The following is a 26832-nucleotide window of genomic DNA, read 5'->3' on the forward strand; positions in this document are numbered from 1 at the left end:
GCCGACTGCTGGCTGAAAATGATACCAAGATGATACCTAAACCTGCAGGCATCATTCTGGTATAAGCACTCAAAGTCCAGCAACATACCAGTATGTTGCTGGAACTGGTTGGGCATATATTGTAATTTTTTTTCATGCAGCCTGTGGGCTGAACGAAAAAAAAATATTGATCGGTGGGTATGCCCACCATTAGAATACCTCCCTTCATCCACCCACTTCTAATGGTGGGCATAAATGCACCATTTATATATGCCGAAGCATGGGGGCATCCTCCCGCAAAAGGTAGGAGCAAATCGCTCCTCCATCCCTTATGCCCCCGTGCTTCGGCATATATGCTCTTTTTTAACTGTGGTGGTGAAATCACCTCCGACAGTGCTGGAGTCGCAGCTTTATGTATCGTGGGAGCAAACGCTGTTGCTGTCAAGATAAATAAATCCACGCTACAGCTGAATGGCGTACCTGAAAACAAAAAATGGTTAACAATAAAACATTGCAGAATAGAATACAGTACAAAGGAGCAGAACAATAGAGGGAGTATAGAGAGAGAGAAAGAGAGAGAGAGAACAATAAAACTACAACTATTTTTGTTTTTTTTTATTTTATATATTTTTTGTTTTTTTACTTTTTTTTTTTTTTTTTTTGTTTTTTTTTTTAAACACTTTTTTTTATGTAACTTTAACACTTCTGTTGTAACGTTTCCAGTGGTTTGGGTCTCCTAAAATGCGATGGCATCTTGGGAGACCCTGTGAACGTGTGCCTAGCCTGTGCAATGCTGTACCCTACTCTAAAACTCAACTAGTTCATGGTAGTGTTCAAAACATTCACCAATGCAAAGACCAGGATTGTCAGGACAGCGGGGACAATAATGACGGGTGTCACGCCTATATCCGCGCTTTCTGCAGACACAACATTTTCTTTGGGGGGCTCGTTGGGTAGGGGTACTCGGGATGACATAAGAATAATGCCTCATGCAGCCGGCTTACTGCATCTGGTTGGGGAAGGTGAGGTGGAGCACCGCCTGGATACAGAAGGGCTCTGACGATATCCTCCTGGAATTTAAGGAAGGATCCAGTCCGTCCTGAAGCTTTGTGTAGCACATAAGCATTCAGCATAGCCAATTGGAATAAATAAACAGACACTTTTTTGTACCAGCGTCTGGCCTTACGGGCAACTAGATACGGCGCCAACAACTGGTCATTGAGGTCCACCCCTCCTATATTTTGGTTATATTTGTGGACACAGAGGGGTTTCTCCACAATACCAGTCGCCGTAGGAATTTGGACCGTCGTGTCTGCATGAAGGGAGGTAAGAACGAAAACATTCTTATTATCCCTCCACTTCATAGCGAGCAAATTATTACTGCGCAAGCAGGCTCTCTCCCCCAGCCTAAGACGGGACTCTACAAGCCGCTGGGGAAAGCCCCGGCGATTAGGTCGCACGGTGCCACATGCTCCAATCTGATGATCAAACAAGTGACTAAACAGTGGCACGCTCTTGTAATAATTGTCCACATATAAATGGTACCCCTTTCCGAATAAGGGTGACACCATGTCCCACACTATCTTGCCAGCGCTTCCTATGTAGTCAGGGCAGTTCCTTGGCTCTACGTGACTATCTTTACCCTCATAAACCATAAAACTACGTGTATAGCCTGTGGCCCTGTCACAGAGATTGTACATCTTGACCCCGTATCTGGAACGCTTGTTGGGAACGTATTGTTTGAATGACAAGCGACCAGAAAACTTAATCAGGGACTCATCAACGCAGACAACTTGATGGGGAGTAAACAAGTCTGCAAAACGTTGGTTGAAGTGGTTTATGAGGGGCCGAATTTTGTAGAGCCGATCGTATTCAGGGTCTCCACGAGGACGACAGAGTTCATTGTCGCTGAAGTGCATGAACCGCAAAATCTGCTCGTATCGTGCCCTGGACATGGAAGCAGAGAACACGCGCATATGGTGAATTGGGTCAGTGGACCAATATGACCGCAACTCACTCTTTTTGGTTATGCCCATGTTGAGGGAGAGGCCCAGAAAGATCTTAAATTCGGAAACCGTAATTGGTTTCCATTGTCTGGCAAGGGCGGACTGGAGAACAGTGGCGATGTGTTGACCAGCGTACAAATTGGTTTGGTCCACAATAGATCTATAGAGATCTTCGGTGAAAAACAGTGAGTAAAAATCAAGTGTCATAAAATCAACTGTTTCCACGTTAATGCCAGATTGGCCAGTGAATGGGGGAAGTACAGGTTCTGCAGAAGTGGTGGGCACCCAATCAGGATTGGCGAATTCTGCAGGAAGGGCACTATGGGTACGACGGGCCTGTCTTTGTCTTCGTCTTGGTGGCAGCGGGACACTACTTGTGCTTGCCACCTCGCCAGCTTGAACTGCACTTATGGGACTCGCTACGTCACCACGTGCTACTGCAATGCTGGATGTACGTCCAGGGTGTACTAGGCCGCTGGTGCTTGCCAGTTCACCAGAAGGATGAGCGGCTCTAGTACGTCTCTGCTCCATACGAGGGACCTGCGGTTCCTCCACCTGAACAACAGAAAACATTCGGGATCGGGTACACCTGCCCTTAACAGGGACCTCATCTCCGTCGCCAGAGCTATCTGTCATGGAGCCGCTGTCCTCTACAGGATCGTATTCTGAGCCTGAATCTGACAGATGAGTGACGTCCTCTTCACCATCTGTCTTGCTCAGAAACGTGTAGGCCTCTTCACTAGTGTACCTTCGCTTTGCCATTTTGGGCTCTAAATTTAGGGGTACACTAGTGAGACTCACAAGTAAAAAAGCACCTAGGCTGTCAGCGACTGTATCAAAACGCTACAAAAAAAAACTGTTAGCGATCGCAGGGATCAAGCCTGACTCTGCGAACGCTGCAGTTATGTGTGTTGTGTTTTGTAAGTGACAGTGATCGATCGATACTGCACTTGGGTGGGGTGGGCTGGGCTTGGCGGAGGGGCTAAACGCAGGTGCTAGCAGGTATCTGGGCTGATCCCGCTAACAATGCGTTTTGGGAAACCTAAAATACTGGCAACGCTAATATAGATCTGATCAGATACTATATTACTAAGGGAGGTGTATGCTTTGCGCGTGGGTGTTAGCGGTACTGGCACTAACCTGACGCAGACCTTATCTGACCCTCAAACTTATATCACCCGCCTGGTGATCAGGGGGTTAAACCTTTATTAGGTAATAAATGGCGGATGCCCTGAAACTATAAAAAAATAACTAACCAACCAGCGTCACCTGTAACAGTTATATGGTGATCACTGGTGAAAGGGTTAACTAGGGGGCAATCAGGGGGCTTTATGCGGTAGTATATGGGGGTCCCTGACGCTATAAAAAGCTGCGGCGAACCTAAATACCTGCCTAACTAGCGTCACCTGTGACACTAATACAGCGATCAGATAAACGATCGCTTATTAGTGACAATGGCGACGGGGGGGGGGGGGTGATCACGGGGTTAAACCTTTATTGGGGGGGTTAGGGGGGTACCCTAGAGCTAAAGGGGGCTAACCCTAACTGCCCTAACAATTATTACAGTCACAAATGACACCAATGCAATAAAAAAAAAAAAAAAAAAAATGCAATTGGTGTCACTGTGACTAGGGGTGCAGGGGTGATTGGGGGGGTGATCGGGGGGTGAAGGGGGGGGTGAAAGTGTGCCTGGCGTGTTCTACTGTAAGTGTAGTGTTGGGTGCAACTCACCGATCCTCTCTCCTCGGTGCCGGAACGAAAAAGACCGACACGAGGAGAGATTACATCACTTCCTCTGCCTGTGTTTACATTACAGGAGAGGAAGTGATGTAATGCTGCCATTTCATTCGTCAGGAGCGATCGCGAGGGGGTGGCCATGAATGAATGGCCGCCCCCTCATCCCAGATCGCTCCTGCATGGATTCCGACCGCCGCTTGCACCGGGGGGGGGGGGGGCGATTGGGCCCCCCACCTGCTTGAAGGCAGGGACGTACATGTACGTCCATATGCCTGCCCGTGCCATTCTGTCAACGTACGTCGTCGTGCGGCGGTCGGCAAGTGGTTAACCTCCTCGCGCCCGCCCTATGGCCGAATGACGGCAGTAGAGCAGGCGCCTTCGTCCGGGTTGTCGTCCCTGGACGGCGTGATGTTTACTTCCGCAATGCGCGCCGCCGCGGGCGCGCATCGCGGAAGTTCTGTGTTCGCCGTGTCCCCCGGGGACAGGCAAACACAGATCGCTGTAAACGGCCAATCACAGCGGCCGTTTACAGCGTGATCGGCGTATCCAATGGGAGATGATCTCATATGTTTACATATGAGATCATCTCTCAGCGCCGCTCTCCTTCCTCGCACAGACAGTGCGAGAGGGGAGAGATGAACGGCTGCAGCGGCAGCCGTTCTGACTGTGAAAGAAAAAAAAGTAAAAAAATAAAATAAAGTGCCATCCTCCCCTAGCAGTGCCATCCTCCCCTAGCAGTGCCATCCACCCCCAGCAGTGCCATCCGCCCCAGTGCCATCTGCCCCAGTGCCATCTGCCCCAGTGCCATCTGCCCCAGTGCCATCTGCCCCAGTGCCATCTGCCCCAGTGCCATCCGCCCCAGTGCCATCCGCCCCAGTGCCACCTGCCCCCAGTGCCATCCACCCCAGTGCTACCTGCCCCCAGTGCCATCCACCCCAGTGCTACCTGCCCCCAGTGCCATCCACCCCAGTGCTACCTGCCCCCAGTGCCATCCACCCCAGTGCTACCTGCCCCCAGTGCCATCCACCCCAGTGCTACCTGCCCCCAGTGCCATCCACCCCAGTGCCACCTGCCCCCAGTGCCACGTGTCGTCAGTGCCACGTGTCGTCAGTGCCACGTGTCAGTGCCACATAGTGCCATCTGTCATCAGTGCCATGTATCAGTGCCATTTGTCATCAGTGCCACCTGTCAGTGTCACGTGCCATCTGTTGTCAGTGTCACGTGTCATCAATGCCACTTATCAGTGCCATCTGTCATCAGTGTCACGCGTCATTGGTGCCACGTATTAGTGCCATCTGTCACCGGTGGCACGTATTAGTGCCACGTATTAGTGCCACGTGCCATCAGTGCCACGTATTAGTGCCACGTGTCATCAGTGCCACGTATTAGTGCCACGTGTCATCAGTGCCACATATTAGTGTCATCTGTCATCAGTGCCACATATTAGTGCCATCTGTCATCAGTGCCACGTGTCATCAGTGCCACGTATAAGTGTCATCATTGCCACGTATCAGTGCCATCTGTCATCAGTGTCACGTGTCATTGTCCTGGTATTTCAAAAGTGTAATAAATAGTCAACAAGTTAGATGTGTAATTTATGCTTCTAGAACACGTGATGGCGCTCCCTGCATGTTGGGCCTCTCTATGTGGCCAGGCTGTGAAAAAGTCCCACACATGTGGTATTGTAATATTCAGGAGGAGTAGCAGAATTTTTTGGGGGGTGTCATTTGTGGTATACACATGCCACGTGAGAGAAATAACCTATTACAATGACAATTTTGTGGAGAAAAATAAAAAAAATGAAAAATCTTCATTTTGCAAAGAATTGTGGGAAAAAAATGACAACATCAAAAACCTCACCATGCCTCTTACTAAATACCTTGGAATGTCTACTTTCCAAAAAGGGGTCATTTGGGGGGTATTTGTACTTTTCTGACTTGTTCGGGTCACAAGAAGCGAGATAGGCCACCAGTACATCAGATGTGATCAATTTTGTGCGATTCGCACCACAGCTTGTAGACGCTCTAACTTTCACAAAGACCAAATAATATCCACTAATTTGGGTTATTTTTACCAAAGATATGTAGCAGTATAAATTGTGACCAAAATTTATGAAGAAAAATTAATAATTTGCATAATTTTGTCACAGAAACAAAGAAATATGCGGTTTTTTTCAAAATTTTCGGTCTTTTTTCATTTATAGCGCAAAAAATAAAAACCCCAGAGGTGATCAAATACCACCAAAAGAAAGCTCTATTTGTGGGAAAAAAAGGACAAAAAATTCATTTGGGTACAGTGTTGCATGACTGAGTAATTGTCATTCAAATTGTGAGAGCACCGAAAGCTGAAAATTGGTCTGGGCAGAATGGTGTTTAAGTGCCCAGTAAGCAAGTGGTTAAGGAGTTCAATGATGCCTGAACACAGGCCTTTCTTTAAACAATAGTATTCAGTGGAGGGCCACAATCCAGAAGAATGAAAGTATAGAATTTGGTGGATACTGAAATTGTTTTACATTGGAATGTTTACATCTGTGTCTCTGGGTATTTCCAGACTCTGGAGAAGGAGCGAGAAGCTTTGCAGACCTCTATGTCTCTCCTTCAGACCCGTTTGTCATCTCTCACACACATATTGACGCTACAAGAAAACGATCTTTGCAAAAAGACAGTAAGTAATTTTATGATTTATCCATTTGAAAATCTAAGCCAGTAAATGGAATGGTATGTAAAGCAATACAAAAAATAGTCCTTAATAAGAGTCCACTTTTTATATCTAGCAGCGCTTGTCACTTTCCAAACAATCATTCTTTCTGAGTTTCCAAAAAATGGTGCTTATTAGTGATTAAAAAGTTCTTATTGTGGTTGATAGAGAGACCAAAATATTCACCACTCGTGGTTCAGGAGTCCCCTTTTGGGGATACACTCACCAAAACGTCAGATACAATGAACCTTCAGAGAAACATCAATCACATGTGGACTCCTTAGCCACTAGGTGTCTCTGTTATTGGATTGGGGCTACAGTATACCATATAAAAGGAACAGAACATAAAACCATAGCGTAATTCTGCTTTACACCTTTATTGCTAAAATTGCCCCCCAATACATGTTAAGCGTACCAGAAATTAAATGTTAGAACAGCGTTTAAAAATAATTGCACTGTGCCTTTATCCCGATCTTGGTTTCCAGAAGAGTGTCAGGCATTCGCTGTGTACATCAGCGAGTCGCTTCCTGCTTCTTGGAACGCAGGGATGAGGCGCATGTGTCGCTTCTGGTTGGTTGCATTGCTGACACGTTTCGTCATATCCGACTTCGTCTGAGGGCGTAACCAACTAACCGGAGGTGTTTATATACATGTCAAATCATCAGCATCCAATCAACTCCATATTGCGCATGATGGACGGACCTCCACTCCAATGATAGTAAATACCATGGGATGCTCCGTTCATATGCATGTTTGTGATGAGAGACTATTTAAATATTGTGTAAATTATTGAAGCCATACAAAAATATAAAATATATAAATATGCACAATATACCATAAATGTTCATGAAAATCTATAACGTTTTTAAAATTCCTTAAAATTATAAATTTCGAAAATGTTATATAAGGCAGCAGCCTTGTTTACAACCTAAAAATACAGAAATAAAAATACCAAATATTTAATAAATATACTGCGAATAAGCAATCCATCAGACTTTTATCTATTAATATGTATATATTGTGAAATGCTATTCTTATCGTTCAATATTACCATTTCGTCATAACCTGTGGTAGGGTTTCAATCTATACCGTAGTGTTTAATTAATAAAGAGACGGATCGGCCGATTTGATCGCCAATATATGGGATGCATAAAACGATAAAAAATCATCTTTGTTGTGACTTCATAATATTATATTAACCATGTAAATATATATTTCATAATCGCAATACTTATCGGTATTTTAAATAATAAAAAAGGTCGTCTATTAAAACCGATCGGGGATCTAGTGCAGTTAATGGACTACTCAACTGTATTTTAACCTCCTCGCGCCCGCCCTATAGCCGAATGACGGCCGTAGAGCAGGCGCGTTCGTCCGGGCGGTCGTCCCTGGACGGCCTGATGTTTACTTCCGCAATGCGCGCCGCCGCGGGCGCGCATCGCGGAAGTTCTGTGTTCGCCGTGTCCCCCGGGGACAGGCAAACACAGATCGCTGTAAACGGCCAATCACAGCGGCCGTTTACAGCGTGATCGGCGTGTCCAATGGGAGATGATCTCATATGTAAACATATGAGATCATCTCGCAGCGCCGCTCTCCTTCCTCGCACAGACAGTGCGAGAGGGGAGAGATGAACGGCTGCAGCGGCAGCCGTTCTGATTGTGGAAAAAAAATAAATTAAAAAAATGAAATAAAAAGTGCCATCCGCCCCCAGCAGTGCCATCTGCCCCAGTGCCATCCACCCCAGTGCTACCTGCCCCCAGTGCCATCCACCCCAGTGCTACCTGCCCCCAGTGCCATCCACCCCAGTGCTACCTGCCCCTAGTGCCATCCACCCCAGTGCCACCTGCCCCCAGTGCCACCTGCCGTCAGTGCCACGTGTCATCAGTGCCACATAGTGCCATCTGTCATCAGTGCCACGTATCAGTGCCATTTGTCATCAGTGCCACCTGTCAGTGTCACGTGCCATCTGTTGTCAGTGTCACGTGTCATCAATGCCACTTATCAGTGCCATCTGTCATCAGTGCCACGTATAAGTGCCACGCGTCATCAGTGCCACATATTAGTGCCATCTGTCATCAGTGCCACATATTAGTGCCATCTGTCATCAGTGCCACCTGTCATCATTGCCACGTATCAGTGCCATCTGTCATCAGTGTCACGTGTCATTGTCCTGGTGCTTCAAAAGTGTAATAAATAGTCAACAAGTTAGATGTGTAACTTATGTTCCTAGAACACATGATGGCGCTACCTGCATGTTGGGCCTCTCTATGTGGCCAGGCTGTGAAAAAGTCCCACACATGTGGTATTGTAATACTCAGGAGGAGTAGCAGAATTTTTTGGGGGGTGTCATTTGTGGTATACACATGCCACGTGAGAGAAATAACCTATTACAATGACAATTTTGTGGAGAAAAAAAAAAAAATTAAAAATCTTAATTTTGCAAAGAATTGTGGGAAAAAAATGACAACATCAAAAAGCTCACTATACCTCTTACTAAATACCTTGGAATGTCTACTTTCCAAAAAGGGGTCATTTGGGGGGTATTTGTACTTTCCTGGCTTGTTCGGGTCACAAGAAGCGAGATAGGCCACCAGTACATCAGATGTGATCAATTTTGTGCGATTCGCACCACAGCTTGTAGACTCTCTAACTTTCACAAAGACCAAATAATATCCACTAATTTGGGTTATTTTTACCAAAGACATGTAGCAGTATAAATTGTGACCAAAATTTATGAAGAAAAATTAATAATTTGCATAATTCTGTCACAGAAACAAAGAAATATGCGTTTTTTTTTCAAAATTTTCGGTCTTTTTTCATTTATAGCGCAAAAAATAAAAACCCCAGAGGTGATCAAATACCACCAAAAGAAAGCTCTATTTGTGGGAAAAAAAGGACAAAAAATTCATTTGGGTACAGTGTTGCATGACTGAGTAATTGTCATTCAAATTGTGAGAGCACCGAAAGCTGAAAATTGGTCTGGGCAGGAAGGTGTTTAAGTGCCCTGTAAGCAAGTGGTTAACCTCCTCGCGCCCGCCCTATGGCCGAATGACGGCCGTAGAGCAGGCGCATTCGTCCGGGCGGTCGTCCCTGGACGGCCCGATGTTTACTTCCGCAATGCGCGCCCCCGCGGGCGCGCATCGCGGAAGCTCTGTGTTCGCCGTGTCCCCCGGGGACAGGCAAACACAGATCGCTGTAAACGGCCAATCACAGCGGCCGTTTACAGCGTGATCGGCGTGTCCAATGGGAGATGATCTCATATGTAAACATATGAGATCATCTCTCGGTGCCGCTCTCCTTCCTCGCACTGTCTGTGCGAGGAGGGGAGAGGGGAGAGATGAACGGCTGCAGCGGCAGCCGTTCTGCCTGTGGGGGGGAAAAAAAAAAAGTAAAAAAAATAAAATAAAGTGCCATCCGCCCCCAGCAGTGCCATCCGCCCCAGTGCCATCCGCCCCAGTGCCATCTGCCCCAGTGCCATCTGCCCCAGTGCCATCTGCCCCAGTGCCATCTGCCCCAGTGCCATCCGCCCCAGTGCCATCCACCCCAGTGCTACCTGCCCCCAGTGCCATCCACCCCAGTGCTACCTGCCCCCAGTGCCATCCACCCCAGTGCTACCTGCCCCCAGTGCTACCTGCCCCCAGTGCCCCCTGCCCCCAGTGCCACGTGTCGTCAGTGCCACGTGTCGTCAGTGCCACGTGTCGTCAGTGCCACGTGTCGTCAGTGCCACATAGTGCCATCCGTCATCAGTGCCACGTATCAGTGCCATTTGTCATCAGTGCCACCTGTCAGTGTCACGTGCCATCTGTTGTCAGTGTCACGTGTCATCAATGCCACTTATCAGTGCCATCTGTCATCAGTGTCACGCGTCATCGGTGCCATGTATTAGTGCCATCTGTCATCGGTGGCACATATTAGTGCCACGTATTAGTGCCATCTGTCATCGGTGGCACATATTAGTGCCACGTATTAGTGCCATCTGTCATCAGTGCCACGTTTCAGTGCCATGTATTAGTGCCACGTGTCATCAGTGCCACATATTAGTGCCATCTGTCAGTGCCACATATTAGTGCCATCTGTCAGTGCCACCTGTCATCAGTGCCACGTATAAGTGCCATCATTGCCACGTATCAGTGCCATCTGTCATCAGTGTCACGTGTCATTGTCCTGGTGCTTCAAAAGTGTAATAAATAGTCAACAAGTTAGATGTGTAATTTATGTTCCTAGAACACATGATGGCGCTACCTGCATGTTGGGCCTCTCTATGTGGCCAGGCTGTGAAAAAGTCACACACATGTGGTATTGTAATACTCAGGAGAAGTAGCAGAATTGTTTGGGGGGTGTCATTTGTGGTATACACATGCCACGTGAGAGAAATAACCTATTACAATGACAATTTTGTGGAGAAAAAAAAAAAAATGAAAAATCTTAATTTTGCAAAGAATTGTGGGAAAAAAATGACAACATCAAAAAGCTCACTATGCCTCTTACTAAATACCTTGGGATGTCTACTTTCCAAAAAGGGGTCATTTGGGGGGTATTTGTACTTTCCTGACTTGTTCGGGTCACAAGAAGCGAGATAGGCCACCAGTACATCAGATGTGATCAATTTTGTGCGATTCGCACCACAGCTTGTAGACTCTCTAACTTTCACAAAGACCAAATAATATCCACTAATTTGGGTTATTTTTACCAAAGACATGTAGCAGTATAAATTGTGACCAAAATTTATGAAGAAAAATTAATAATTTGCATAATTCTGTCACAGAAACAAAGAAATATGCGTTTTTTTTCCAAATTTTCGGTCTTTTTTCATTTATAGCGCAAAAAATAAAAACCCCAGAGGTGATAAAATACCACCAAAAGAAAGCTCTATTTGTGGGAAAAAAAGGACAAAAAATTCATTTGGGTACAGTGTTGCATGACTGAGTAATTGTCATTCAAAGTGTGAGAGCACCGAAAGCTGAAAATTGGTCTGGGCAGGAAGGTGTTTAAAGCGGGAGTCCACCGGGACTCCGCGTTTTTTTTTTTTTTTTTTAAAAGCCAGCAGCTACAAATACTGCAGCTGCTGACTTTCAAATAGTGACACTTACCTGTCCAGCGCGCCCGCGATGTCGGCACCCGAAGCCGATCGCTCGCTCGGCTGCCGGGTCCCGCCGCCATCTTGGGTATGGGAATCAGGAAATGGAGCCTTTCGGCTTCATTTCCCGGTTCCCTACTGCGCATGCGCGAGCCGCGCGGCGCAATCCGGACGGTCCCCGCTGCCTCTGGGAGCTGTGTGTTTCCCAGCAGGCAGCGGGGCACTTGCTGAAGGGGACGGGGCATTGCGGAACGGGGGCGTAACCTACGCTCGTTCCGCAGACAGCTAGCCCGGAAGTGGGTGCAGTTACCTGGATTATCCAGGTAACTGCACCCCCCTCCCCCCTGAAAGGTGCCGATTGTGGCGCCGGAGGGGGGGAGGGATCAGATGAGCGGAGGTCCATTTTAGGGTGGACCTCCGCTTTAAGTGCCCTGTAAGCAAGTGGTTAATTGATTTTTAATTTGAAAACTAAAAAAACTATTTATTAAATAATATCAGATGATCCACTATAAGAGCCCATTCACACAGGGGCAACTCCTGATCCGACTTCAGGTCGCCCCTAGTCGCCTCAGGTCGCCTCAGGTCGGACAACATTTAAAAAGCAATGTAAGTGAATGAGAGCCGTCTTAATGCACACTACTGAAGTCGCTCCGACTTCAGAAAAGGTTCCTGTACTACTTCTATCCGACTTGTAGGCGACTGGTACCCATTGATTTCAATGGAGATCGCCTCCAAGTCGGATCTCCGTTTATACGGAGGCGACTTTGACAGAATTATCAGCTCTCAAGAGGGAACTCCACGGCAAATTTCTGAAAAAAATTTGGCGTGGGTTCCCCCTCCGAGAGCATACCAGGCCCTTAGGTCTGGTATGGATTCCAAGGGGAACCCCCTACGCCGAAAAAACGGCGTGGGGGTCCCCCCCAGATCCACACCAGACCCTTATCCGAGCACGCTACCCGGCCGGCCAGGAAAGGGGGTGGGGACGAGCGGGCGCCCCCCCCCCCTCCTGAGCCGTACCAGGCCGCGTGCCCTCAACATGGGGGGGTGCCTTGGGGGAGGGGGGGCCTGCGGCCCCCCCACCCCAAAGCACCTTGTCCCCATGTCGATGAGGACAAGGGCCTCTTCCCGACAACCCTGGCCGTTGGTTGTCGGGGTCTGCGGGCGGGGGGCTTATCGGAATCCGGGAGCCCCCTTTAATAAGGGGGCCCCCGGATACCGGCCCCCCACCCTATGTGAATGAGTATGGGGTACAATGTACCCCTACCCATTCACCTGTGGAAAAAAAGTACAAAAAAAAAAACACAACACAGGGAAAAAATATTTTATTGCACAGCTCCGGGGGTCTTCAGTCTTCGGGGGTCTTCTCGCCGGACTCCTCCGCTATCTTCTTGTAGCTCTTTTACTAGCGGAGGAGTCTAGCGGAGCGTCGTGTCAACATCTCCTGGAGAAGAAGAAGAAGAAGAAGAAGAAGAACGGAAGGCGGCGGCGACGACAGAAGACCGGGCCACCGCCTGTAAAAGAGCTATAAGAAGGCGCGGTGGCCCGGCAGAAGAACCGAAGAGGGGGACAAGACCCCCGAAGTCGGGAGAAGAGGCCGGCGGCGGGGAGGAAGAAAGCCGACTCCTCCGCTAGTAAAAGAGCTACAAGAAGATAGCGGAGGAGTCCGGCGAGAAGACCCCCGAAGACTGAAGACCCCCGGAGCTGTGCAATAAAATATTTTTTCCCTGTGTTGTGTTTTTTTTTTTGTACTTTTTTTCCACAGGTGAATGGGTAGGGGTACATTGTACCCCATACTCATTCACATAGGGTGGGGGGCCGGTATCCGGGGGCCCCCTTATTAAAGGGGGCTCCCGGATTCCGATAAGCCCCCCGCCCGCAGACCCCGACAACCAACGGCCAGGGTTGTCGGGAAGAGGCCCTTGTCCTCATCGACATGGGGACAAGGTGCTTTGGGGTGGGGGGGCCGCAGGCCCCCCCTCCCCCAAGGCACCCCCCCATGTTGAGGGCACGCGGCCTGGTACGGCTCAGGAGGGGGGGGGGCGCCCGCTCGTCCCCACCCCCTTTCCTGGCCGGCCGGGTAGCGTGCTCGGATAAGGGTCTGGTGTGGATCTGGGGGGGACCCCCACGCCGTTTTTTCGGCGTAGGGGGTTCCCCTTGGAATCCATACCAGACCTAAGGGCCTGGTATGCTCTCGGAGGGGGAACCCACGCCAAATTTTTTTCAGAAATTTGCCGTGGAGTTCCCCCTTGAGCTCATTCTCTGCTTGGCCTCGGCAAAAGTCGCCTGGCCTGGGGCGACTTGTAAGTCGTCCCAAGTCGGGCTTGAAGTTATCACAAGTCGTTTTGAAGTCGTCCCAAGTCGCGCTGTGAAGTCGTGTCCAAGTTGCCTGACTCAAGTCGCCTACAAGTCGTGTTGCCCCTGTGTGAATGGGCTCTAAATGTGTGTGTGTGTGTGTGTGTGTGTGTGTGTGTGTGTATATGTATACATTCTTCCTCAAAAATCACACATATACATATATATATGTGTGCGTGTGTATGTATGTGCGCACACACAGTCTTCTCAAAATATATGTATGTGCACATATATATATATTTCCTTTTATGTAAAATGACCACCTACTTTCTATAAGCTGTTTATATGTATACATCAATGCATGCGCATCAAATTGCGCATATAAGCTGCACTCATGAGGGCATATGTTAATACTGTCAGGTCTAAAAGAGAACACACAAAGTATGATTCATTTATTCCTAGATTCTAATTAGGTCTCACTTGTACAACAGTTTGATGTCCAACTCGATATTCAAGCCCTTAGGGTTTAGAACATCCACCAAATATATCCATTGGGTTTCATGTTTTGACAAATCCCTTACCATAATAATACCTCTCCAATATGGTTTGATCTGTTCAATTCCCCAAAATTGGAGGCATGTGGCATCCATATTGTGTCTTAGTTTAACCACTTGCCGACCGCCGCACGACGATGTACGTCCTATTTTTGAAGAGGGATATCTCGGTAACGGCAGCAGCTGCTGCCACAACTGAGATATCCATCTCTTCAGGCGGCGGTCGGCTGTACGATAACGGTGGTCTCCGCGGCGGATTCGCCGCGAGATCACCGCTATCGGCAGCGGGAGAGGTGCCACCCCCCCCCCTCACGCCGCCCTCCCGTACCTTCCGCCACTTACCGTAGCCGTCGGTAACGGCGGAGGCGATCGGGTCCTTTCATCTGCTGGGCATAGAGACAAGTGAGGCTAAGATGGCCCCCACTCGTCTCTATACCATAGGAGGGCAGAAGCTACGTCAAAACGTCACTTCCACCCATACCTCTTAAAGGTATATTTTTTTTAAATGTCAGATCTTCTTTCCTTTTTTTTTTTTTTTTTTTTTGCATTTTAGCCCAAATATGAGATCTGAGGACTTTTTGACCCCCAGATCTCATATTTAAGAGGACCTGTCATGCTTTTTTCTATTACAAGGGATGTTTACATTCCTTGTAATAGGAATAAAAGTGATCCTTTTTTTTTTTTTTAAACAGTGTAAAAATAAATAAAATCAATTAAAATAAGAAAATTTTTTTTTTTTTAAAAAACACCCCGTCACGACGAGCTTGCGCACAGAAGCGAGCGCATACGTGAGTAGCGCCCGCATATGAAAACTGTGGTCAAACCACACATGTGAGGTATCGCCGCGATCGGTAGAGCGAGAGCAATAATTCTAGCCCTAGACCTCCTCTGTAACGCAAAAAATGCAACCTGTAGAATTTTTTAAATGTCGCTTATGGAGATTTTTGAGGCTAAAAGTTTGACGCCATTCCACGAGCGGGCGCAATTTTGAAGCGTGACATGTTGGGTATCAATTTACTCGGCGTACCATTTATCTTTCACAATATAAAAAAAAATTGGGCTAATTTTACTGTTGTCTTATTTTTTTTTTATTCAAAAAAGTGAATTTTTCCCAAAAAAGTGCGCTTGTAAGACCGCTGCGCAAATACGGTGGGAAAAAAAGTATTTCAATGACCGCCATTTTATTCTCTAGGGTGTTAGAAAAAAACAATATAAAATGTTTGGGGGTTCTAAGTAATTTTCTAGCAAAAAAAACTGTTTTAAACATGTAAACACCAAGTCTGAAAAAGAGGCCTGGTCCTTAAGTGGTTAAAGTGTAATGACACGTTATGATCTTTGAATCCTATTTTAATGTTGTGTATGTGTTCAGCAATTCTCACTCGTAATTTCCTTTTTAGTTCTTCCAATATCCATCAGACCACAAGGACATTTTAGGGCATACACTACATGAGTGCTGTTGCAAGTGATGAACTGTTTAATGCTTAACACTCAATTGTTCGGTGAGGAAAATCTATCTAAAGATCTGACCGGTCTTGAAATTTCTCGGCACGCTTTGCATCTCCTGCATGCATAGAAGCCATTCCGGTCCCAGAAGGTAGGTGGGGGCTTCGGGGGATCAATAACCTTTTTTACAATTTTATCACCAAAACTTGCAGCTTTATTTATATGTTTTATTTTTATTATTTTAAGTGAACAAGTTTATCCGTATATTCTAATCCACAGGCGCTGAGGAGTGTGCAAATAGGTTGGGTTTTTTTTTTTTGGCATACTTATTGGAGGTTTTTTTTATATATACAGTTTTTCTCTGCAGCCATAGATGTATTACGGTTTTTGAGTAATGGACAAATTGATATTAACTCATTGTTCACTAGTTCTGAACCAATAAGCACAGAGATTAATTATAATGGAGCAATGTCAACATTTAAGCAATGTTTTGGAAAAACAGGTACCAACATGGTGGGACATTTGCATCCTAGAACAGTATGCAAAAAACAATATTATATTAAGAAGCCTAAGATGGGATGTAACCCCACAGGACGGTTTAAATGATCAAGGTTCCACTCAGGAATGGTTGGACTTTTTTAATGGGGTGGGTTTCAAACTGCAGCAGCTAGTTTTACAACATAAAAGACGTAAAATGACGACTATTGAAGATAAAATTAAGGATCTGCAGGAACAATTAGACCCTATTAAGGACTCACAGCAAATTAAAGATTTCAATATTCGAGTACAAAAGAAACTAGAAAAAGTAGATGGAGACACACAAAAAAAGAAACTTAAGAAATATCATAGGGACCTAAATGATTTCAAAACAAATAGTTTATTCATGGCAGCAACAAACATTTACTAATAACCCAGCAAAGGGGCCTGGTGGAACAATTGCAGCTTTTTCCTCTCAACAAATAAAAAATCATAGGCCCACCCCTGGACCAAATATTCCATAAACTCGGGTGGATAACGATGAGGTTTCTGATAATTCTTGTATTGATTCCCCCATACATTTTCTCCACCCCTTTCAAACGAGGAAAGGGAAAAACTAGAGGAATACGGGGGAGAGCTAATCAAGGGCACCAAATGAACACTCCTCAGAGAGGTTCATATAATATCCCCACAGCTAATCGGTTTCAACCTCTGCAACAACAGAATGATTATGATAATTACCCTCCTCCGTGTCCTTTTTTAGAGAGAGGAAGGGGCAATCAATAGAGGTGCCGAGGTTTCCATCCCCACAGGGGCAAACCACCATATCGCCAACAGATGTACAATCAGTACAGCGGCACGCAGAACCTAGTACGGCCTGTAAATTATGGGCAGAAAGGCCACTGAAAGAATATTATTAATGTCTATATTCTTATCTGAGTCATAACCTCACAAACTTAGAACCTTGTATGGCACACATTAATTTCTGCTAACTTGAACAATGTGCAATCCAAAAGTAGATACTAACTCAGAGAGTCATATGGAGCTTGATTGACAAGCTCACATGTAACACTCCATACTTGACATAATGTGCTGTTCATATAATGTCATAACCATACATTTACATAATATGAACACATATTAGCAACTTTACATTAAGTAACTATATACTAATATATGTATTAATATGACTGAGACTACTCTAAACTTATTTTAACAAGATATAATCCACAATGTATCATTGCTTTAGCTACGTAGACGCATGTCTATTTTTGTCTTCTCATGACATTCTGTACCAAGATACCATATATGTCATACTCAAAGGACATGTTTCGCTGAACACTTGATCAGTCATTCACACATACTATTTATTATGATTAATCATAAAACCAAATATGTTTTGCAAGCTTGCCATAAATATAATATAACACCTATAAGTGCCGAATTAGGAATTTGGAATAATAGTCTAACAACCACCTACAACAGAGCACCACCCATGTGGAGAGAAGAAAATATAGGGGCTGCAGGTCCGGTTGGAGGATCCAACAAAAGAAGGGTATCGGAATAGGGGCCATTTTTAATTTGGCACAAGTAGATCTAACCCATAAAGAGCAAAATATTTTAAATATGGGTCTTAAATGTGGAATAAAAAAAACGGTGAATAAATTGAATGTATTCATAGATGTCTACAAGTGTATATACGGAAACTCAATATAAAAAAAGCATTCCTCGAACTGGGCGACCAATAAGGTACACAAATAAGGTTGTAAATAGTGGTCTAAAAAACAAATCTCTTTTCAATCCACCCAATAATCCCAATCACCAAATAGAAGTCTTTAACCACTTAAGGACCGCCGCATGTAAATATACGTCGGCACAGTGGGACAGACAGGCACAATCGCGTACCCGTCTGTGCCTGCCTTCCAGCGGGTGGGGGGTCCGATCGGACCCCCTCCCGCTGGCTGCAGCGGTCCGTTTCGCTTCAGGAACTATCCGGGATGAGGGGGTGGCCGTTGGTTTCTGGCCATCCCCCTCGCGATCGCTCCTGGCGAATGAGACACTTCCCCTGCCTGTGTAGTGTAAACGCAGGCAGGGGGAAGTGATGTCAGTCTTCTCTCCTCGCCGTCCGGTCAAAAAGACCGCCATGAGGAGAGTGACATCATAGTAAGTGCACTGACACGTAGGTACACATAGGCACACTTGCCTTCCCCACCTCCCTGTCACAGTGTCACTGATTGCAGTGATCATTTATTTACTGATCACTGCATTTAGTGTCAATTGTGACTGTAAAAAGGTTCAGGGCAGTTAGTGTTAGGTCCAGGGTAGCCCCCCCCCATAAAGGTTTAACCCGTTGATTGCCCCCCAGGTAACCCTTTCACCCCCTTTTGCCAGTGTCACTAAGCGATCATTTTTTCTGATCACTGCATTAGTGTCGCTGGTGCGCTAGGTAGCTAGTTATTTTTTTAGGTTCACCGCCAGGTTTTTATAGCGTTAGGTACCCCCATATACAACCTAATAAAGGTTTTAACCCCCTGATTGCCCCTAGAGTTAACCCTTTCACCAGTGATCACCGTATAAGTGTCACTGGTGACGCTGGTTAGCCAGTTTGGTTATTTAGGTTCCCCATCAGGTTTTTATATAGTGTCCGGTATCCCCAAATACTACCTAATAAAGGTTTTAACCCCCTGATTGCCCCTAGTTAAACCTTTCACCAGTGATCACCGTATAAGTGTTACGGGTGACGCTGGTTAGTTTGCTTTTTATAGCATCAGGGCACCTGCCATTTATTACCCAATAAAGGTTTAACCCCCTTGTGACGGGAGGGCACATAGAAACCAGAATCCCTTGAAAAGATTGGGAAACCCATGTTTCAGCTCCCCACACAACTCTTATGTCTAAGTCGCCCTGTGCCATCCTGGTACAGGGTGAGTGAGAAAATATATCTTGGATTACTTCAAATGTAAGTAAGTAATATTTATCCACAGTATCACCCAGGATATATGCAAAGACTATTCTTAGGTTGTTAATTCTGAATACACAATCCTTGAAAGAGCTGATTACGTTGCCCTCCGGAGATGGACTGTCTGGTCACCTAGGCTGCCTTAAGTGCTGGGGTAATTAACAATGTAATTGTATTTTAAGTTGTTGCTATAGGGGAGGGGGGGGGGGTATCCATGAGCAGCCCTACCTCGTTATCTACCCCCTTGTGTAAAATGTGTATAAAAGTCTGTATTCTGTCCAATAAAGGATTCAAGATTATTTTCACCTAGACTAGTATTCAGTGCAGCTATGAGAATATATCTCTGATAGCCAGATTGGAGGAAGCGGGATATACTGACGGAAGCACTCAATCGGAGTGTGGGATCGGTTCCGTCGCACCCCTAATCACCCAGCGGGTGATATCAATTAGGTTTTAGGATCAGATAGGGTCTGCGTCGCTCCAGGCAGCGCTAGGTTAGTGCCAGTACCGCTAACACCCACGCGCAAAGCATATACCTCCCTTAGACGTATAGTATCTGAACAGATCAATATCTGATCTGATCAGATCTATACTAGCGCCCCCAGCAGTTTAGGGTTCCAAAAAATGCATTGTTAGCAGGATCAGCCCAGATACTGGCTAGCACCTGCGTTTTGCCCCTCCCCCCAGCCCACCCAAGTGCAGTATCGATCGATCACTGTCACTTACAAAACACTAAACGCATAACTGCAGCATTCGTAGAGTCAGGCCTGATCCCTGATCCCTGATCCCCCCCCCCCCTTTTTTTTGGTAGCGTTTTCTATTTAAATCCTGAAGGTGGTGCTTGGTTTTTGGGGTCCCGTACGCGGCTAGGCTCCAAAAAAGTCCCCCACATGTGGTATCATCGTACTCGGGAGAAGCAGAAGAATTTATTTTGGGGTGTAATTCCACATATGTCTATAGCATGTGTGAGCAATGTATCATTTAGTGACAACTTTGTGCAACAAAAAAAAAGGTTTGTAATATTCCCGCAACTTGTGGCAAAATATAAAATATTCCATGGACTCAACATGCCTCTCAGTAAATAGCTTGGGGTGTCTACTTTCCAAAATGGGGTCATTTGGGGGGGAGGGGGTTTGTGCTATTTTGCCATTTTATGACCTTCGAAACTGTGATAGGTAGTGAGGAGTGAAATCAAAAATTTGCACCCTTAGCCCTTGTACACCGTTTTGTCGGATATTCCGACTGTGTGTGGTTTGAATCGGACTGTTTCCGTGGGAATATCCGTCGGACCAACTTTTCCAACTTGCCGGAAATATTTTCCGACAAAATGCTCCGGTCGAACATACTCCGATCATGTGTTAGCCTACTCCGACGGACAAGCTGCCATGCATGCTCACAATCAGATTCCGACACGGAAGCGCTCGCTCAGGTAAAACTACTGCTCGTAATCGATATAGCACATTCGTCACTCTGCAATGTTAAAAATTCTTTCATGAAGCACATTCTCTTGTTCTTTACAATGCTGCAAGAAGGAACTTCTTTAGATGCTCATAGTCACACACACTTCTCCCGAACGCATTTCCTACTCATTTCGGCAATACAATTTTTGAATTCATCACATCTACACAATTTTATATTTTGTTTATTCTTTTTTGGCTGCATTTTTTATTTTTTTTTCCCCTAAACATCTCCTTTTTTTGACAGTTTGCTCATCTTTCATTTTGTTGGGGTGTGTTGTGTGTAAACTTACCACAACAACATTATTATATTTTTTATATTTTCTTTTTTAATCTACAGGAGGTTGTTTAGTGTTGGTACCACTTGTTATTCATTTCACTTTGTATTTTTGAAATGTACCTGCCTGCTCACAAATAAACTGGCCTTTTGGAAGTAAAACACATACGCAAGTATTTCTTCAAACAAAAAAATCTTTATTTAGGTCTCAATAAACTAAAAAGAGGAAGGCAGCGCTGGAGAAACTTGTTACTTTGCAGCATTTGGCCCCCAGGGCAGACATGAATGAATTAGAAAAAGAAAAATTGGTGGCCTGAGGAGTACATATCTCAGGGAGAGAAGTCTGTTCCAGAAGTCCTAGAGATCAGGAAAATCAGATGCCATCTATGTCCCCAGGATGTGGTTCTTCAAGAGGCATCTTCTGTCGGAGCAGACTGAACCCAGGCCATCACTCTCTCGTCTTCCTTAGGCACTTCCCACCAGGCATCCTTCGAGGCTGTGGCTGGGCTCCTGTAGTTGTGGCAGGAGGAGGAGAAGGAGGGCGTTGGTCGACCTCCTGGCTGCCACTTGCCACAGCCTCCCCCCGACTGAGGTCTTCCTGTGTATGAAAATGGGACATAGTTTTAGTTTTTTGCTCATCAATCACACCATTTTTAGCTCATGACTTTTGCAAATTGAATGTTACCAAATAGAACAGACTATCATTCTGAGCCCAGCATTTTTCATTCTCGTCCCAATCATTTTTGGTCACTACTGTCTATTGATATGTAAACCAATTTGTTAAATCACAACTTATTGATCAATAACAACATCTAGTTAACATCATTAAATGTACCACAAGAAATATGTTCAACAATGCAATACCTGTCTCAAGCTGGGCCCCTCCACATGTTGCTGCCTGGAAGGCCCAGGTTGGACGTTGGAAGCCTCAGCTGGGGGTGAAGGAAGCCTTGAAGGAAGACTGGAGAGTGGTGGCCTGGGTACCCCCTGGTCTACCAGAAAATGCAGCCTCTGGAAGTAAACCATCCTGGGGTAATAAACGGCATCTGGATCTCCTGATCTCAAGGACTCCAGGTACTTCTTTCTCTCCCTGAGATATATATACTCTTCATTACACCAATTTTCCTAGTCACATAGGCCATGTCTGCCATGGGGACCATGATCCGCACCAAAGAAAGAAGTTTCTCCAGCGCTGCCTTCCTCTTTCTTCTGTCGTAATAAAACTGGTTGTTGATCTGCCACAGGCAGGGCATCTCCCTGTACAGTTCCAGGAATAGACCCATAAAATTGGGGTTTTGGAATGGATCCATCTTCTCTGCAAGACGCCACACAAGACAAACCCTAAAATACTAATAATGCCATGAAAAACCCTCCTAATCTTGTCCCAACATCGGCCTAGATAGAAGCAATCTAGTATAGTGATGTACCAAGTTTAAAATTTTACCTTCGTTTGCACGATCGTCGCGTCAGCTCCTCACTCTGTTCCCAGATCCTACGGACGACACACGCGTGTTGCGTTTTTATATACAGTGCGCATGCGTGAAACTCCACCCGCCCCTGGCGTTCTTTCTAGACTATTCCCCGCCCCTTCGCTTTCGGCGCAGTGGGGAGAGCACATGGTGGAGAGAATGCAGGTGCGCAATCACAGTTCCACTAACGAGGAGGAGGGTGAGGAAAGCCCGGAGCCTGAAATGTCCCGATCCAGGAAGAGACGATTTAAGGCCTCAAATATGTCTTTTGGAGATGGTGGACATATTGAACAGGACCGACTATGATGGGAAGTATGGACCTTAACCAAACCCAAATATCAGAAAGGCCAAGATCATGACTAAAGTTGTGAAGAGTCTTCATAAGAATTTTGGGGTACGCCGATCCAAGGATCAACTGAGAAAACGCTGGTCAGACCTGAAACTGAGGGAGCACGATCAGTACTGAAGGATCAAGCGTGTTCTTCAAAAATGTAAGTAGTTGTCGTGTGTTCATATCATTATTCTTGCTTGCATACTGCTCCATGTGCTTTGATTTCATGTTGTGCATTTTAAAATGGCCACTTTCAAGTTCATGGTTTCATTCGTTCGTAAGAAACATCGTTCTGCAGGTAAGTATTCCAGCTTAACAAAGTGTCCACAATAATGTTCTCACCTTGGAGCTCGGCCAAAAAAAACAATTTTACAACACTTCCAAGCAATGTTTCATATTCCTAATTCTGCCCTCTGTGTGCCTATTATTCTTTTTTTACATTCTCATAGGGGAGAGAAGACTCGGCAAGTATGAGGACACCAGGGACCACACCCCTCCCAAAGAAGGCGAAATTCAAAAACCTGAAGCCGAGGAGGAGGAGGGAGGAGAGATCATTGAAGTTCGACAAATTGTCACCACAACAGGTGAGTGTCGCAGAACACAGCTTCCGGTAAGCTCATCAATGTATATCACCATATTTTTAATACATGGTGTGTTTTTTTGCTTTGTTTTGTAGGTGATATGGAAGAAGAATCCCATTTTACCAGTGAAAGTGCCCAGATCCTGATTGGGGAGATAATGGGGTGCAATCAGGATTTAGAAAATATACAGCAAAACATCAATGATGTTAAAAATAAAATGAAGAACATCATTGATGTTTTGGGGAGAGTGTGAAACAGCCCAAACTAGCTAGGGTTTTATTTTTTGGATTTTAAACCACAACTTTTGTATTTTTAGAAAATCAAAATTTGGAAGATGCACAGAGTGTGTAAACATGCGCTATCTCCCATCATGGGGATCAATGTACGTGTTTTGTGTAAAGTGGCTGAGATGAAGGGGTTGCAGCCCCAAAACATGTACATTGATCCCCCATGATGGGAGATGGCACATGTTGACACACTGTGTGCATCTTCCAAATTTGGATTTTCCAGGGGTGACACCCCATGTGATGAAGGCAATATCAGTCCAGTTTATACATACTCATGTCTGATTGTGTCTTCACTTTTCAAATTTGAACTTTGTAAGTTCCTGTGTTCTGTATGTTACGCTTTGATGCATGCCTGTTTACACCAAAACAGTGTAAAAAAAATTACCTGAAAAACTGTTTTTGATACACACAATTTGTTGGTTTGTTGTAAAATCCTTTTCTAAATGCACATGTGAATGTGCTTGGATTAAAAAGTTACATTATCAACAATGTGTGGCTTCCTATTTCATTGCGCAAAAGATGTATTTGGAGTAAAATTTTTGTTTGCGGTGAGAATGGGTGTTATTTACTAAAGGTAACTCCACTTTGCACTCCAAGTGCAGTTTCAAGCCGCGTACACACGGGCGGACTGTCTGGCCAACTTAGTCCGTCGAAACACATTTCAGCAGACAGTCCGCTCGTGTGTGGGCTTCAGCGGACTTTTTCAGCGTGCAGTCTGGCGGACTAAGTATTTCGGAATTTCCGTAATATTGTCCGTCGTACTTTGGTTTCAGTAGACAATCCGCTCGTGAGTAGGCTAGTTCGACGGACTAAGTATGGCGCATGCTCAGAAAGGATTTACACGGCGAAAGGTTGCATTGCTGTGTATTGGACTTCCTATTTCTAGTCCCGTCGTACGTGCTGTACACGTCATCACGCAAACTTTCGACGGACTGTTTGTGCATCCGTGTCTGGTCAAGTCCGTTCATTCGAAAGTAGGACGGACTGTCCGTCGGATTGTCTGACGGACTAAGTTGGCCATACAGTCCGCCCGTGTGTACGCGGCTTCAGGTGTACTTTTGCAGTGCACTTGTAGTGCATAGTGGAAGTGCCTTTAGTAAAAAACACACACAGTGATGTGTTAATTTTGACAATCATGCCATTTTCCTGCCATGGTGCTGTAAATGAGCACGATTTTGGTCAGTAATGCACTACATACATTAGTTACCAAAAACAAGGTGTGTGTGTGTATCAGACCCACAACATAATAAGCTTATTTGAAGAAGAGACTGTCCCCTCATCTCGCTCAGAACTTGGGTTTGCACTGTTGGTGAAAAAGGCACAACAAGAAAAAACATAAATTTACATAAGAGACACCTAATAGCAAGCCAAGCAGTAAATGAAGGAGTTTCAAAGAAAAATGTATTCTGAAATTGCCGCTCAGACATTGTCTGGCATATCAATGGCCCCCCTACCCACAAAATAGTCCATGTATTGTGTTCTAACCTCACGGGCACATTGGGGGGGGGGGGGGGGGGCAAGCCAGGACGAGCAGGTTCAAGGCCCGTGAGGTTATCATTTTCCAGCAAGTCTGCTTCTTGTTGGACAACTGAGACCGCATAGTTCACAGAATGTCATTTTAGAAAATTGTGAAGAACACAGCAGGCCAGCACTATGTGATTTAGTTTGTATTCCGCCATATGGATAGGCATTAAAAAAAGGCGGAACCGGCTGGCCAGTATTCCAAAGTTGTTCTCCACCACTCTTCGGGCTCTGGACAGGCGGAAATGAAAAATCCTCTGGTCTGTGGTGAGGGTCCTCATCGGAAAAGGCCGCATCAGATGGTTCGCCAGGGCAAACGCCTCATCCACGACGAAGACGAACGGGAGTCCTTCCTGATTCTCCTCTGGGGGTGGCAAGCCCAGACTGCCACTCTGGAGATGCCAGTAGAACTCCGTCTGTGCGAACACTCCACCATCTGACATCCGTCCATTTTGCCCCACGTCCACATACAAAAACTCATAGGTTGCAGACACCACCGCCAACATCTCGATACTATGAAACCCCTTATAATTATAATAGTACGACCCCGAGTTGGGTGGTGGGACGATGCGGATGTGCTTCCCATCAATTGCTCCTCCACAATTGGGAAAGTCCCAACGACTGGCAAAATGGGAGGCCACAGTCTGCCATTCCTGTGGCGTTGAAGCACACTGTGGAGTGAAACAAGACCAAAAATTAGTAATTAAAAAAAATCAACATTGCAAGCAGATTAGACACCAACATTTTTGGCCAAGATTAGTATAACATTTTGGGAACTGAGTATTTAAAGCCTAAAGTATAAGGTCCCCTTATCAGAGTCCTTCCCCCCCCCCCCCCCCCCCATCTGATGGGCCCTTTGAAAAAAATGAGGGGGGGATGTTTTGGTAACCCTCTCCACTTGATTGAGAGGTGAATGCCTAAATAATGTGTGATACTTTGGGAAGCCCCTCCTTACTTACACTATTGGCAGCACACCGGACAGGTAATAAGTGTCATAATACCAAAAAGAAAACAAAATGGAAGCACGTTTTCACATTCTGCTATTACGTATCAAGATAATAGGGGAAAACAAAAAAAAATATAGCATTTGAAAGTACTGAGGCAGGCCCTTGCATTACATGCTTTGGTGAATTCATCCATAAATGTGAGCATCAAAAAGGTAGATATAGTGTGTATTGGGTTTGGTAAAGTCAGCAGATAGAGGATTGCTATCAGCTGAGCTAGCAGTTGGGGGGGAGGGGGGTTCCTAATGAGTTTGGCACAACCAAAAAAAATTAAATCACTCTGCATGAATTGAAGCACACACATCACATTTGTAGACATTTTAGGGGGTGTTTAGGGGAAAGCAATACTATGGAACTGACAAAAGACATTGGCAAGTGACTAGACTATAGTTTTAGGGGCCAAGAAGAGCATGGTGGGGAAGTTAGTGAGGCAAATATGCCTGAGGACAAAGGGGCAGAGTATATGAATTAGAGCATATTGCAATGATGATAATTAGGGAATGAGGAAAGAAATGCAAGACATTAGCAATCATGAAATACATAGAATGTGATGTTAAAGGATAAAACTTACCTTCATATAGTCCTTCAGCAGGACCTGAATGATGGCAGAACAGGTCTCTGGAATAATGATCCCCAGAGCCTGGGGGGAGATGCCTGTAGAGAACTTGAGGTCCTGAAGGCTTC

At 45.5% G+C, this 26832-nt stretch overlaps 1 protein-coding gene across 3 annotated transcripts in view; it reads left to right on the top strand.

Annotated features, from left to right (window-relative positions):
* CCHCR1 (coiled-coil alpha-helical rod protein 1) overlaps positions 1 to 26832 on the top strand; it is a 130852-nt gene that overhangs the window by 54514 nt on the left and 49506 nt on the right. For 2 of the 3 annotated variants that reach the window (XM_077462458.1, XM_077462376.1), the window contains exon 7: positions 6273 to 6386. The exons of the other annotated variant lie outside the window; for it this stretch is intronic. In XM_077462458.1, coding sequence (XP_077318584.1) covers positions 6273 to 6386 — 114 coding nt within the window. The remainder of the gene's footprint in view (positions 1 to 6272; positions 6387 to 26832) is intronic. 3 annotated transcript variants of the gene reach the window in all.

This window comes from Lithobates pipiens, unplaced genomic scaffold, assembly GCF_037356315.1.
Source record: "Lithobates pipiens isolate NorthernLeopardFrog02 unplaced genomic scaffold, aLitPip1_a1.2 Scaffold_1, whole genome shotgun sequence".
Taxonomy (NCBI): domain Eukaryota; kingdom Metazoa; phylum Chordata; class Amphibia; order Anura; family Ranidae; genus Lithobates; species Lithobates pipiens.